This window comes from Plecotus auritus (assembly GCF_963455305.1).
Source record: "Plecotus auritus genome assembly, chromosome: 1".
Taxonomy (NCBI): Eukaryota; Metazoa; Chordata; class Mammalia; order Chiroptera; family Vespertilionidae; genus Plecotus; species Plecotus auritus.
The window spans coordinates 33,833,749-33,849,248 of NC_137770.1; the positions used below are offsets into that span (position 1 = coordinate 33,833,749).

Consider the following 15,500-nt stretch of genomic DNA (forward strand, 5'->3'; position numbering starts at 1 on the left):
AAAGATCTAGTGGAGCAATTTGTTTTCAAATCAGCAAGGCATTTCACTCCAGATTACATGACAATTACCAACAAAGTGGGAAACTATCTTCTAGATCGGGGATTTTCAAACTCAAAATGTGTGTATCAGGATCACTGGAGAGCTAGTAAAGAATACACAGTGCTGGCCGGTTGCTCAGTGGTTAGAGCGTCGGCCCTCGGACTGAAGGGTCTCAGGTTCAATCCCCGAGTGTGGGAGGCAACCAATTGACGCGTCTCTCTCAAATCCATGTTTCTCTCGGTCGCTATCCCTCCCTTCTGCTCTCTCTAAAAATCAATGGAAAAAATATCCTCAGGTGAGGATTAACAACAACAACAACAACAACAACAAAAAAACATAAAAAAATAGAAGCCAATAAGAATAAAACAAATAAATTAGGTGCAAGTAGTAATATATGTATTTAGGGCACAGCAGGAGTGGGGGATGAGTAAAGTGTATAAATATAAGAGGGGAAAGGACTAGAAATATAGCAAAAGAAGGACCAGATGATAGGGTCTGTGAGTTGTGAACAATAACAAAAATGCCAGTTAAAAGCATTATTCGTCAGAACTGTATCTGACTCAAGCCTCCATTTTCCAACTCAAAGGAAGTTCAGATTAGAGTTGTAAAAGTGGCTAAATATAAAAATGATTAAAAGGCTTAATATTACAGGCAACCACAGTAGAAAGCTACCCAGCCACATTCCTCAAAAACATAAAGGGTAATAATTATACAAGCTTTCTGGTAAATAAACAAAAATGGAAGCTAATTTGCAGCAAGATTTTAGGTTAGATGTTAAGAAAAACTGCAACACCAGAGTAAGTGACCACAGACGGATGGTAGGTCTAGAATAAGTTACAAAGATTACAGCTTTGGAAATAGGAGCAGTCACCCTTGAGCAGAACGGCCCAGGAGCAGATGCAGATGCAAGAGGAAGGAGTGGACATCAAGCTTCTTCTAGTGCCAAGTCTTTCAAATGTCAAAGCTGTAAAACAGCTTCAGCTCCACACGACGAGGGAGAGGAAAACTCCTGCCCTGGTTGGTGTAGCAATGAACAGGTGAGAGGCAGCAGCTCCCTAGGTGACCCCAGGAGCCGGGGCTGCCTGTAGAGTGGGGCAGGTCCTCTGACTCCGCACCGGGGCCCGCAGTCCTCTGGGTCTGCAGTTTGGATGTGTGGTCAAGTCTGAAGGTGGTTATTTGACAGCAGGGTTTCTCCACCTTGGCGTCCCGACATTTTGGGCTGGGTAATTCCTAGTGGTGGGGACTGTCCTGTGGAGGATGGTTAGCAGCATCCCTGGCCTCCACCCACTAGATGCCTGGTGCTGCTGGCCAAAAACTAAAAGCCCAGAAGACAAATGAGGTGTCCTTACTGAAAGGTAAAGAAACAAATCATATTTATACTTAACAATTAAAAGGAAAAAATATTTAAGGAGTTATTTACTGACACGTGAAAATTTAATCTTGGGAAAAATTTTATAAGCAAAAAGTCCTAAAACGATTTTCAAGTTAAAGACGATTTTTAGATCTTACAGAAGCTAAAAGCCTAACTCAACAGTGCAGTGGGCGCCCGCCGTCTTCATTTTGTTGGTGCCCTTCGTTAACGCGGCTTTCAATAACAAAGCATGGGGTTGCTTCCTTCAGTGCTAAAATCACGAACAAAGCCAATGTCCTCAGTCTGGTTCCAAAATATTAATTTATTTAAGGTAAACACATCTACATTTGTGGGTACAATCTCTTAAGAGAGGCAAGCTAAATTCCTACCGATGAATATATTGCTCCTGAGGGGTCTGACACCAACAGCAAGAAAATAAACGACCTTGCTGGCTTCGATCAGCAGTCACAGCAGCTGACAAAAGTGATTTTGTCCACTAGAGGGAACTCAGCGTGGCATTTTGTTCCCTAAACAAATAGAGTCACAACAGTGAACAAAACAGGAAAGAGGGAAGAGTGTGTGTGTGTGTGTGTGTGTGTGTGTGTGTGTGTGTGACACACTAGATGAGGGAGTGGGGAGAAAAGAGGGCAGGAAATAATAAAATTCCAGAGCAAAACTCAGCCTCTAGGTCACCTTAATATTTGTATGAAGAAAAAAAACCTGTCCCCATTTTCAAAGCATTTCTTTTCCCTGTGAAAAATAAATAAGGCAATATCCTATATCAGGTAGTCTAAAGAAACAAGTCCCCATATTTTTAGAGAAGTCATTAAGATTTCTCTGTATCTTACTAAAAACTGCTTTCCTTACAGGTCAGAGCTACTGGGGCTCTGTTCATATTATCAGTACCCGAGGATACATTTTTATTGATTTTTAGAGAGAGGCATCGATGTGGGAGAGAAACACCAATCAGTTGGTGCCCATATGCTCCCCGACCTGGCATGGAACTCGCAACCTAGATATGTGCTTTGATAGGGAATTGATCCCACATCCTTTTGGTGTGACGGACGATGCTCCAACCAACAGAGCCACCGGGCCAAGGCTCTAAGTAAATCTTGAAAGGTGTGTTAAGTCAGTGCTCCACAGAACCCCAGGTATGCTTTTAGGCAGCCATGGAACAGAAACTCAGCCCTTCAATATCAAGTTGTTCCTGAAATCAGCTTTCAGGTTTAAAACAGTAATCATAAAACAATGACGATTCAATGTAGAAACTTTAGAAAATGAAAATATGTTTAGAAAAAAAGAAATAACCTTTAGCCCCACTCTCTAGAAGTGACGACTACCATGTGTATCCATCCTTCTGGTTTGTCCATGCATAGAACCATCTATATTTTTACTTTACAAAAGTGAAATCTTTTAAGCTACCTTTGCACTTAAATCATGAACATCTCTATATAAATACACACATTTTTATATACAAATATACATATTTATCTATATAATTTTATTATGGTCTAATTGACATATAACATTAGTTTCAGATGTAAACATAACACTTTGATATTTGTGTATATTGCAAAATGATCACCACAATAAATCTGGTTAGCATCTGTTAACTTTTCATTTTTAAATGGCTATACAGTATTTCATTGTATAAATTATACCATAATTTCTAAAATTTTAATTACATAACCCTACTGTGACTGTTTAGGTTGTCTCCAATTGGTCAGTGTCAGAAGCCCTTTAAAGGGGTCCTCTCTTCCTATCAGATGCCACAAAGCTATTTCCTCAGGAAAGCCTCACCTAAAACAACCTACAAAAACTCAAAATTGATGCTGACCCAAGAACCTCTTATCATGATCTTCCACTTCAGAGGGGCCTGTTCTCCTCTGGGGGCACCTGTACTTCACTCAACAATGGCCCCCTTACCTTTTCCTTCTCTTCTGTTGGACTTCTCCATTCCCCTACCGAAATCCTGATTGTGTATGTGTGGGGGAGAAACTTCCCAAACAAGCCACAACCCCCAAATGGTATTTCAAAAACACACGGGCCTTTACTTTGACAATTAAACCCCTGTTACTACAGGAGCTGCCTCCAACCCTACTTGGAGCTAAAAAGCAGCTAAGCTCGTAGCAGCATCAGCATCGTGATGAGGGAGACAATGCATATTTCTCCTCTCCCTCAGAAAGCATCGTATGTATCACAAGGGTTAATGGCCTAATTCTTTATTATCTTCCCTATCCACATTCATCACAAGACACCCTGCCCAGGAAGGCAAGAATGAGAGGTTATTGTTAAGACAGAATGAATGAGACAATGTGCCGTTCTGTTCTTCTGACCTGACAATGTGACTCATGCAGGGCACTGTGGCCAGGGAGGGACACGGCTAGCCTCCACCCATCCTGGTACAGACACCCCTGTGTGCTGTTGGGGGGCCTCCCCTCCCAGATTCCTCTCCACAAGGAGCCCCAAGGGGCGTGGAGGATCTCAAGTAGCTGCCGAGGGGACATGCTCTCTCTCAGTGAGAACTGGGACGTTAGATCCGATTCCTGGCTGCCTGCCCTCCCCTCCCCCAGGTATCCCCAAGACTGAGGTGATGATCAGTTTCTTCTTCTTTAAAATTGTGATGAGCTGCTAAGGATGAGGTACCACCCTGAGGACACCATCTACACCAGCAGTTTGGGAAGAATCTTAGTTGCTTAGACCTCGAGTCTTAGGAAAACGGTGAGTCATGGCATCTGCACACCAGGATGGTAACACATCCAGTCCCATCAACAGGACACCGTCCACAGGCACTGGGAGCGGGGGGGCGGGGGGCCACGCTTCTGTGGAGGTGTTCATGGAAGGCAAGGCGTGTCTGTTCCTTGGGTTGGCACATGCCCTCCCACGGCAGCATACTGTACTTCCTGGCAGAATCGTGTCTCCCAGAGTTGATGATGAAGACTTTCCTTGCACACCAGAACAAGAGCCAAAGGAAAAACCCATAGAGGAAATCAGAATCCTTCCCTTGGGAGTTCAAAGCCTTTTTCTACCCACGAGCTTATGATAGGCTTCTAACGTGGAGGGGTTTCAGGAAGTTATTGGAGGTCAAGAAAAGCATGGGCTTCTTGGAAGCGGTCTGTGTTTTTCATTTAACATAAAATAAAACAGACACAAAACAAAAAGCACCCCAAACTCACAATACAGTCCCAGAGAACACCCTCGACTCCCCGCAGCCAGACTCACTCTGCCGCCACCATCTGGGGGATGGGTTCGTCCAGCAGCTCCAAGCTGTGCAGGATCCAGTAGCAGAGCCACGGGCGGCTGGCGTCCAGACACTGGCACAGGGACGGGGAGAAAACACACCCCTTATTCAGAGTCGTCCCAAGAGACTGCTGACAAGGGGATGTCTGTCTCACTGCTGGCAGCCTGGCAGGGGCAGGAGGGCACCCTCCGAACAATCAGTGAATGAAGGACACTTTGCCTTGTGGCCTTAGCCAGCAGCTGAAAGAACCACGTGTGAGAAAGGACAGTGGGACAAAGAACTTTACCTTGAACCCGACCTGAGAAAGACTGAGCAAAGCACCTCTCGCACACCAGGAAGTGCTGCTATGTTCTCAGTGTAGACCCAAGGAGAGGTGGGATCCCAGAGAGGGGTTTCCTGGATTAACTCATTCACTGAATAAACCAATATTTAGTAACTACCTACTTGGTGCCACGCACTGCATTAGGTACTGGGGGCTCAATCCTGAATACAGTTCTGCTCCTATTCTTGAGATGCTTGGAATACAAGAGGTGTGTGGTTATCTGTAGAGGGAGAGGGCACTAGACACAGAAGAACAAATGACCTTGCTTTTCTGGAACAAGATGGAGCCACACGTGCGTACATATGCCTGGATAAATGCTGGAAAGGGCAGAGACAGTCCTGAGGGAGCAGGGGGGAGAGACTGACTCTGCCTGGGGGAGCTGGGAAAGGCTCCCAAGGTGACAGTGACCAGAACTTTCCCCTAATTCAAGCTATAAACATGCACTGAGCTTCCAAGGCCAGGCAGGCAGGTAGTATTTCTGCCGCCGTGGTACAGATTTAACATATATAAATGAGGCCCAGAGAGACGAACTTTTCCTAGATTACAAAGACAGTGAATGGCAGAGATGAGACAAGAAGCAGGTTTCTGGACCCCCAAGCCAGTGCTCCTCCCATTTGCCCAGGCTGCCCTCTTCGTAAACGTGAGAGGACTAGCTTTCCACCTGGTGTGGTGCCCGAAGAAACTGCTATGGATTTGGCCGACCTGGGTGTGTGAGTCCCAACTCCTCTGATTCCTAGCGATTTGCCTTTGAACGAATTACTTCATCTTGCTATGCCTGATTCCTTGCCTGTGAAGAATAAAGACTCACCTCCCTCGTGGAGTAGTTGTAAGGAGTAATGAGATAATGCATGGTAATCTTTAGCATCCTGTTCAAAGAGCTGTTAGCTGATTCAGTGTGAACTGTATCAGGGCTGGCTGGACCCTAAGCATGGAGCATTTGAGTCAAGGATTAAAAAATGGGAACCCAAGGCCAACTCTAGCCTGTGGATGTGTTCTGCTTGCCCCCTGTAGTGTTTGCTTGCTTGCCTGTTTGTCTGTTTAATTGGAATTGGTTGCAGCATTTAAGCATTTGGAAATTCACACAGCAATCTGAATTTCTGGCTTCATTTGGAGGGAAAAGAGAGAGAGCTCTGGCAACTTGGGTCTGCAGGGATGGGCAGGAACAGAGTACAAGTGTGGGGCTTCTGGTTTGCTTCAGTCTCCCCAGCCCACTTCTCCTGGTCATGCTATCTGCTTGGGTCTATGGGCATTTGAGTTGGTCAATCCCTGTAGTAAATAATCAAATGTACAACTCCAAAATAAAAAACAAATTAAGAGCAGGGCAGCTCTGTGTAACGTGGGGCGGGAAGCCTGAAGCCCTCCTGCTCACATTCACCCTCTGCCTGCCAGTCCAACCCCTTCCGCTCCTCCACCGCCAGTGCCCCTCCCCGAGGCCCTTGGTGGGACCCCGGGAGCTGGGGGAGATGGCTTTTACAGCGGCATGCTCACAGCACTGAACTGCAGTAGCACTCTCTGGATTTACATACTGACCCTTTGACCAGCTTAGGAACTAGATCAGCTTGTAGGGCAGAGGGTTAGGAATGAACAGGTAACAATTGCCTTTTAGCTAGCTGTCAAGGGGTGTCTATAAGAAAGCATGTGACCCCTTCCGCCGTGATCTCAGAGGAAGAAAGCCACCCCATCTGGGTGCTGCCCGAGCTGAGGGAGGACGGGCCAGGAAGAGCCAGCTCTGCCCTTTCTGTGGGGCCTGGGCTCCTGGGCCCCTGCTTCCCGCCAGACCCAGGTGTACAATTCGCGATCCTGCAACAGGTCACTCTCATAAGTCTCTTACGTTCAAAGAGAACAAAGGAAGAACTATCTGGCTGATGATTTGATAGAAAATGCTCCTGATCAATGCATTTACCTCATAGGCATCTGTCAGCTGTCGAAGGCCTCTTTTCAGGTAATGAAAGTGCTTCTCCCTCTGCAACACAAGCCTGGAAAGACAAAGAGCTCGTAAACCTATTCTGGTATCTTGGGCTTCCACCCCGCACAGAACACACATGCACATGTGTGCACACACTCTCTCGGCTTCAGGACATCCCCACCCCAGTCAATGAATGGATAACCAGCAACTTCTTTAGCTTCAAGGGCAGGTAAATCAGAGAAAAGAGCCCAGCATCTGAACGTCTCTGAAGTGCCTGAAACCATGCTGACAAATGTTTTGGGTGCGATCCTCTTCTTCATGGCAGGTGGCTTTGGCTAAGTGAAAAGCAACAATGAGCACACACAGCAAGGCAGTGACCAACCACCCAGAAAGTTGCTCCAGGGTCTAACTGTGCTCCCCAGCCTGTAAGCAACTTAAATCTGAGCCTCGCCACTTCCCTGACGTGGTTAGCCTCCGTCATTCCAGTCATTTCTTCTGGGGTCACTTCTCTGAGGTTTGTAGTTTGCACTCTGCCTGCCCCTCAGTTATCTGCCTATTATTCCCTCCCTGAAATTCCACCTCCTACGTGCTGACCCACAGCCCCGGCCAGAGGGCCGCTTGCATTCTACAGCCAGCCGCTCTCCTCGGCCCTGGTGTCAGCAGTACTGGCTCTCGGATGGAATGTGCCGCCCGTGGCCACCTGCACAGGCAGGCAAAGGACGGGGGCTGCGCTGCGTGCCTGGTCTTGCAGAAGAGGCCTGTGTGACTACAGAGAAAAGGGAAAAACTGCCATGGCAAGGCATTCACTGTGCTTGCTGATTTCGGAAGTGAAAGAAGAACCATTCTCTTTTCTACGTATTCAATTCAACAATTGTTTGTTGAACTCCCACTCCACTGTGCACAAAATAAGATCATTAACATCGTCTTTACCTCAAAAAGTCTTCATTCAGGCCCTGGATGGTTGCTCAGTGGTTAGAGCATCGGCCCACGGACCAAAGGGCACGTACTTCGGTTGCAGACTCAGTCCCCGGCCCCAGCTGGGCAAGTGTGGGAAAGTAACCAGTCTATGTGTCTCACATCAATGTCTGTCTCTCTCTCTCCCTCTTTCTCTCTTCCACCCTCCCTTTCCCTCTCTCTAAAAATAAATCAATGAAAAAAATACCCTCAGGTAAAGATTAAAAAAAAGAAGTCTTCCTTCAGTGCTAGAAATGAAATAAGGACATGAGTGGCTACAGTATGAGAAAAAAAATGGGTAGGTTTCATAAAGGAAACAGACCAAACCCGACTAAGGCTCTAAGGGGAGGACAGCGTGGTCTGAAAGGGGGGAAAGGTTGTGTGGAGGAGGGAGGAGGAAGCTGAGGTGGACAGTCCAGGTGGAGGGAGAGACTTTTACAGGCGGAGATGGCCAGAGGGGAGGAGAGGGTGGGAGGATGGTTTAGCCAGAGGAACAGAATCAAAAAGGTACAGAATGTCCAAAGAACGTTCAGTGATGACAGAAATGCCATCTGTGCTGTCCGCGAGGCAGCCACCAGCCACATGTGGTTATAGGGCACTTGAAATATGCTGGCGTGACTGAGCAACTGAATTGTAAACTTTGCTTAATTTTAGTTAAGTTTAAATGGCTGCACATTATGCAGCACAGGTATAGTGTGCAAGAGGAGAGGTGGGGATTTGGCCTGAATATTAGGAATGAAAGAGAAATGGCGGAAAGGCAGCTGACGCCTGTTTCCAGCGGACTGGGGTTCCAGCTGAGGCATTTCTACCCAGTTTAGTAGGCAAAGGGAAGCCCTGCAGGTTGTGAATGGAGAGAGAGAAAATATGACCTGAATGGTGCTTTAGAAAAACTACCTGACAGCAGCAGGCATTCAATATGTGTTTACAAATGGCCTCAATGAAAGCACTAGGAGGAGAGAGATGGGGTGGGAAGGCGGGTTAGATGAGTGGGAAAACAGATGAACCATTCTCTTTTCTAGGTACTCAGGTCAGCCGCTGTTTATTGAGCAAGTGTTAAGAGTCACCCAGGTGAGGAGTCCTTACTGAGGGCGGGGACGAGCAGAGTGACCCAAGATAAGCTGGCTTCCAGACAGGTGGGCTTTAAGGCACTGAAAGTGCAAGGGAGGATTCAATCACACGGTTGGAAACACATGTGACACTCAAGAGAGGGATCCAGGTGGCAGACTGGGAACCATTTATCTGCACACAGGAGACAGGTCAAGCTGCAGGAGGGGAGGGCAGAGCAGAGAGAAAGTTTCCGTGCAGAACCGGGGGAAGGCCTGTCCTTGGAGGACAAGAAGCCAGAGGAGAAAAATAAAATGTTACATAAGCTGGGGAGATGCTGGGTCACAGGCGATTCGGGAGGAGGGAATTTCAAGGAGGTACTGAGCAGTGGCAAATGCTGCAGCAAGACTGAGGAAAAAGAGGACAAACCGCAGAGTGGCTGATGACCTTCAAGAGAGTTCAGGGGGTGGTGAGAGTAGATTCCAGATCCCAAAGAAGAGGAGAAGGCCAGACTGGATTTCTCTTTCAAGGAGGTGCAGCGGTCAGGACTCAGGGAGCACCCACTCTGTGGGGGCCGAGAGGGAGGCACTGGGGAGGATGCTGACTCAGCTCCCTCGAGCTACGGTCCGGAGGTGAACATGGGCAAGTCCACGGTGATTACAGCCCTGTCCAACAAACACTCTGATCAGGACGGGTGGTGGGCTCTGCAGCATGCGGGACGGCACCGAGGGTCAGAACACGCTTCCCCAAGGACACAGCATTAGGTCAATGAATGAAGGAGACCCAAGGGCATGCATCAGCCAGGCAAAAGGGTGTTTCAGGAAGGGAACCCCGAAGACATTCCAGTGAGTTGAGTTTAGCTGGAGTCAAAGCACAAGGTAGTGAGCAGTGGCAGGCCATGCAGGACTTATAAATGCACTGGGAGCCTGATTTTAAACCAAAGAGCACACAGGAGTCACTGTGCTACAACATGGATGACCCTTGAGAACACTGTGCTAAGTGAAAGAAGCTGTCACAGAAGACCATATATTGTATGATCCTGTTTAAATGGAATGTCTAGAACAGTCAAATCCATAGAGGCATAAAGTAAATTAAGTGGTTGCCAGGGGCTGGGGGAGAAGGGGTAGAATGGAGGAAATGGATGGAGGGTGATGGCTGAGGGCTTCTTGCTGGGGTGATAAAAATATTCTAAAATTAATTGTAGTGATGGCTGCACAATTATGAATTTACTAAAAAAACCACTGAACTATACACTTTAAATGAGTGAAACGTACACTTTAAATTGGTAGGACTGTATGCTATATGAATTATATCTCATTAAAACTGTTACCAAAAAAAAGAAAAAAGAAATTTAAGGAAATCGTTTAAGCATTTCAGGCACAGGGAAGACATGGTCAGATTTGACTGTCTAGATCCATGGTCAGCAAACTGTGGCTTGCGAGCCACATGCGGCTCTTTGGCCCCTTGAGTGTGGCTCTTCCACAAAATACCATGGTCTGGACAAGTCTATTTTGAAGAAATGGCGTTCAAAGAAGTTTAAGTTTAAAAAATTTGGCTCTCAAAAGAAATTCCAATCATTGTACCGTTGATATTTGGCTCTGTTTGACTAATGAGTTTGCTGACCACTGATCTAGACAGTCAAACTCATTAGTCAACAGAGCCAAATATCAACGGTACAACGATTGGAATTTCTTTTGAGAGCCGAAAACCGACTTCTGCGCATGGGCCACAAAGTTTCAATCGCACTGTACGTGCGCACCCGCACGTGGTATTTTGTGGAAGAGCCACACTCAAAGACCCGCATGTGGCTCGCGAGCCGCAGTTTGCTGACCACTGGTCTAGATCAACGGTCGCCAACCTTTCGGACCTCACGGGCCACCAGTGGTCCACGGACCACCGGTTGGTGACTGCTGGTCTAGATCGCGCTAGCCTCAGCATGCCAAATGGATGGGGTGATTATCAGCTAGTGGCAGGAAACCAAACCCACAGTCTAAAGGTGTTTGTGGTGATGTGAGGGAAGGAAGACAAGAGCAGTAGCCTGGTGCAGCACTAGGGTGAAGAAACGCGGTTCACATGGAGGAGAGGTGAGCAAAGGGGAGACGCTGAAAATGCCAGAGCCCAGACAAAATCCATCAAGGAAGAGGAGAGGTGGGGAGAGGGGGGGGATTTGGCCTGAATATTAGGAATGAAAGAGACATGGCCGAAAGAACAACTACCTGACTGCACTAGGTATTCAATATGTGTTTGATTCAAAGCGGCGGCAGGAGGGTCAGGATGGAGAGGTCAGCAGGAGGTGAGCTTGGCATTAAGGGAGGATTCTACATTCTTGAGGACAGAAATGATGGGAAAGAACCAAGACCAAACAGGACTCTGGAGGCGGGAGAGGGAACCCGAGGAGACTCATGGGGGACGGCCTCAGTTTCCTCAGGAACCAGGACACCAGACCATGGAGAGTGGATTGGCCGCTGTGGTGAGTGTGTTAGGGAACCTACAGGGGATGAATGAAAGGATTGGAAAGCAGTAGCAAGGCCCAGCTGAAGCTAGGTAGTATCATTCTCAGTGAAGCCATTCCGCAGGTACTGTCACATGATTTTGTTTTCTTGGAAATCTCGCTGGGACCCTTTAGTAGAAGCAGCGATGGGGATGCTATGGTTAGGGCTGGTTAGATGGAAAGCAGAGGTGTGAAGGAACTGAGTGAGACCAGAATTGCTGACATAGCTCCGGATACGTGCTGGCCCCGGCTGAGCAGGCTGGGTATGGCCAGGATGGGTACAATGGATGAGAAGAGCCAAGAGACCATTGAGGAGTTGGGGTGATAAGCATATGCCAGTGGCCGCAAGGTCAAGAAACATGTCTCGCAGCAGACACATCCCCGAGGGTAGATGAGCTGAAGGAGAGAAAAAAGGCTCCCCCAGGAGGCAGTGTCTCCCCAAACCCCTCAAACTCCTGACCAAGCTTACCTTGGAACAAGGTGGTTGAACTTGTAAGAACTGAAGACCTCTTGGATCTTTTCTTCTACTTTTGCCTGGGAAGGATGCAGGAGATGGGGGAGAGAGAAAATAAATACAGATGAGACGTCTATCAGTTTTTCTTCCTGTTGCCACACGTGCCCACTGACTAGAGGTGCTCGGCGTGGTTTGGTACTTCCTGGTACTATAAGCCTGCATTCAGGGGCGCTGCAGGATGGCAGGAGAGAAATAGAATGCCCTCCCTGTACCATGCTGGTGCCACCATCGACTTCTCCATAAACTAATCCATAATATCTAAATGGATGGCAGTGTGGCTCCCCGGCACCAGTTACCCAGGGAGCAGAGGAAGACAGATACGTTTTGCTTGAATGATTTATTCTTGCCCACTCTATGAAGTGTTCATTTTACTGGTCATTCTCCAATACACAATTAATTCCTGCCAAGAGTCCTAACTTCTTATTATTTAAATTCAGATTTAAATACATACTGAGCAGTATTAAAATTCCCTAAAGGATTTATAAGAACATCAATTGTAGAAACACCAAAGAAATAATGTATCTGCTCATTGATTCTACGTCACACGCAGGACTGAAATGAAGGCTCTCAGAGAGTCAGGTCACAAAAGAAACCAGATGCCCTGGTCCTCTGAGGACCACACCACAGTGCGCTCACACAGTACAGCTTCTGTAAGAGACGGGCCCAGTAACACAGGAGGGGTGGCTACCAGGATACAGGGCTTCACCTTCATTGGCATCCCTACTCTTTGTGGTGAGGCATGTCCTCATTGAGATTTCAAGATACATAATAATGTCCTTTCTGGGGAATTTTTCTAACTATTATTTATTTCTGAAACACCCACTGAGCCAGAGCTCCGTGTCTCTTTGACAGGTATGCAGGAATGATTTGTGATGATAAGGGGAACCGTGACGTGAGTCATCGAAAATTACAGCCAATTGAAAATTCATTTATATGTGGTTTTAGGATATGCTTTGGTATTTGCCTTTGAACAAGACTTTGAGGGATGATCTGGCTAAGACTGTGCAATCCTTCAAAAACCAGACTGAGGTCACCGTGAGAACCTGCCTCAGGAGGAATGAGAGCGTTGTCCCCGATTCCTCATCCCTTTTTTCCATTCCAGACACTCACGTGGGACTAACACAAAGCACCAGCCTCAGTGGAACACAGACTGCATTTCTCAGCTGCGCCTTCCTTAACTGTAAGTTGAAATGGATAGAAAAAATATGCAGGGCAAGAAACATCTGTCAGTGAGATCATCAAATAAAGATTCGCCTGGTTACAGCAAAGTGCATTGATGAACTCTGAATGAAACAAAAGCAAGTGGGAAGAAAACATACTTCCTTTATCCAAACACTAGCCTATTCAAATCCATATGACTTGATATTCAAAGGCTAATGGGTAAGCCCATCTTCTCCTGGCATTTTGACACTGAGACCCTCTAGGACAGCCTTGGGCAAACTACGGCCCGCGGGCCAGATCCGGCTGTTCTATCGGTTCTCTTGCTCTCCCCTCCGCTCCTTTACTTTGAATTTATATTAGTTCACACAAACACTCCATCCATGCTTTTGTTCCGGCCCTCCGGTCCAGTTTAAGAACCCATTGTGGCCCTCGAGTCAAAAAGTTTGCCCACCCCTGCTCTAGGAGGAAATCTTCCAGCCAAGAACCCCTTAATGAAAATCCCACCTTCAGTTCCCACTCAGCAGCCAAGTACTAGATGAGGAAAATGGAGGTTTATTTCTAAACCAAGATACCTGACAGAAACACAGCGGTATGTCATACAGCAAAGGAGAAAATGCTTGAAATATTCCCAGCCCAGTGTCATTTCTCTTAGGATATCCCTAATCACATTTCTTAATCACATTCTTCAGAATGAACAAGTGTTATTCCAACGCAGTTAGTAACTGACTCATGTCTGACGATCTAAGTTATGAATTCTAACAAACATCTGAGTATTACAGGTCAGCTTTTCATAACAATGGACAAATAAGAACTCATGTTATTTTTCTCTTAAGCACCGGTTATTTTTCTAATAGCTTTATTAAGACATAATCCACACACTATTCACTTCACCCATCTAAAGTGTACAATACAACAGCTTTTAGTATTTTCACAGAGTGGTGCATCCATCACCCCAGTCAGTTTTAGAACATTTTTACTGCCCCAAAAAGAGTCCCTGCACCGCTTAGCAGTCACCCCCAATCCTCCATCCTCCCAGCTCCTGTCAACCACTATTCTATTTTCTAACTCCATAGATTTGCCTATAGCGGATATTTCATTTAAATGGAACCACACAATATATGGTCCTTTATGACTGGCTTCTTTCTAGCATAATGATTTCAAACTTTATCCATGTTGCAGCGTGTGCCAGTCCTTCAATTCTTTTCATTGCTGAGTAGTATCCCATTATATGAATTTATCACATTTTGTTTATCCATTCATCAGCTGATAGGCATTTGGGTGTTTCTACTTCTGGGCTATGATAAATAATACCACTGTAAACATGCTTGTACAAGTATTTTCCATGAACAGATGTCTTCATTTCTCTTGGGTATATACCTGGAAGTGGAATTGCTAGATCATATGGCAACTCTGTTTAACTCTTCGAGGAACTGTCAGACTAGTTTCCAAAGCAGCCGTGCCATAGTCCCACCAGCAGTGCAGGAGGGTTCCAACTTCTGCACATCCTCACCAAGACTTGCTATTGGCTGTGTCTTTGATTACAGCCCTCCTAGTGGGTGTGAAACACTGGTTATAGCAAAGTACATTGATTTGCCTTTGAACTAGAGTTTGATTATAGTCTTGATTACATTTTCCTGATGGCTAATGATATTGAATATGTATATCTTCTTTGGAGAAATGTCTATTCAGATACTTTGTTCATCTTTAAAATTGGGATATTTGTCTTTTATTACCAAGTTGCAACATTACCTTGTAAATTCTAATACAAATCCCTTATTGGATACATGATTTGCGAAAATTTGCTCCCATTCTATGTATTTTTTTTAGAAACTAGTGTATTTTTTAATAGAAAGGATCACCTAAGAATACACAGTATGGTTTTTAGATTATAACTTTAAAAATAATATTTAGCAATAAGCCTGAATTGTGGGGGTTTGTTGTTGTTGTGTGTGGGGTTTTTTTACAAATAGTAATGAACTAATATAGAAATTAAAAAGTATTGCTTGGAGAGAAACCAAGATGGCGGCATAGGTAAACACCTAAACTGCTGCCTCGCACAACAATTTCAAAACTACAGCTAAAAGACAGAACGGACACCATCCAGAACCACAGGAAAGCTGGCTGAGTGAAAATTCTACAACTAGAAGGAAAGAGAAAAGCTCACAGAGAATTGGAGGTACGGCAAAGGGTCTTTGTGCGCGCAGAGAGGAAGGGCGGCTGAGAGCCTGGCTGACTTTCTCTGGCGGAAGGGGGAAGGAAGCCCCCGACCGCACTGAACCCCAGTTCTGACTGCACTGAACCCCAGTTCCGGGCGAGCCCCTGGGGACCCACGCTCTTATGGGGGGAGTCTGGACTCTCGGGCGGGGACTCGGGAGCTGGGGAAGGCAGAAGTCTGAAGGCGCGGCGTGCCAGTGCGCACAAAGGCTGCGGAGGTTGCCACAGACTTTCACTAGTGGAAGGGAGTCAGAGGCTCCTGA

The 15,500-nt window shown here is 46.3% G+C and overlaps 1 protein-coding gene across 2 annotated transcripts in view; it reads right to left on the reverse strand.

The window, feature by feature from the left end:
- The window catches only part of LOC308256226 (protein farnesyltransferase subunit beta), an 80,314-nt gene that overhangs the window by 30,022 nt on the left and 34,792 nt on the right, over positions 1 to 15,500 (reverse strand). For both annotated transcript variants that reach the window (XM_080684321.1, XM_080684320.1), the window contains exons 2-4: positions 11,818 to 11,882; positions 6,857 to 6,929; positions 4,613 to 4,704 (exon numbers count right to left, since the gene is read on the reverse strand). In XM_080684321.1, coding sequence (XP_080540447.1) covers positions 4,613 to 4,626 — 14 coding nt within the window. In that variant the 5' untranslated portion in view covers positions 4,627 to 4,704; positions 6,857 to 6,929; positions 11,818 to 11,882. The remainder of the gene's footprint in view (positions 1 to 4,612; positions 4,705 to 6,856; positions 6,930 to 11,817; positions 11,883 to 15,500) is intronic.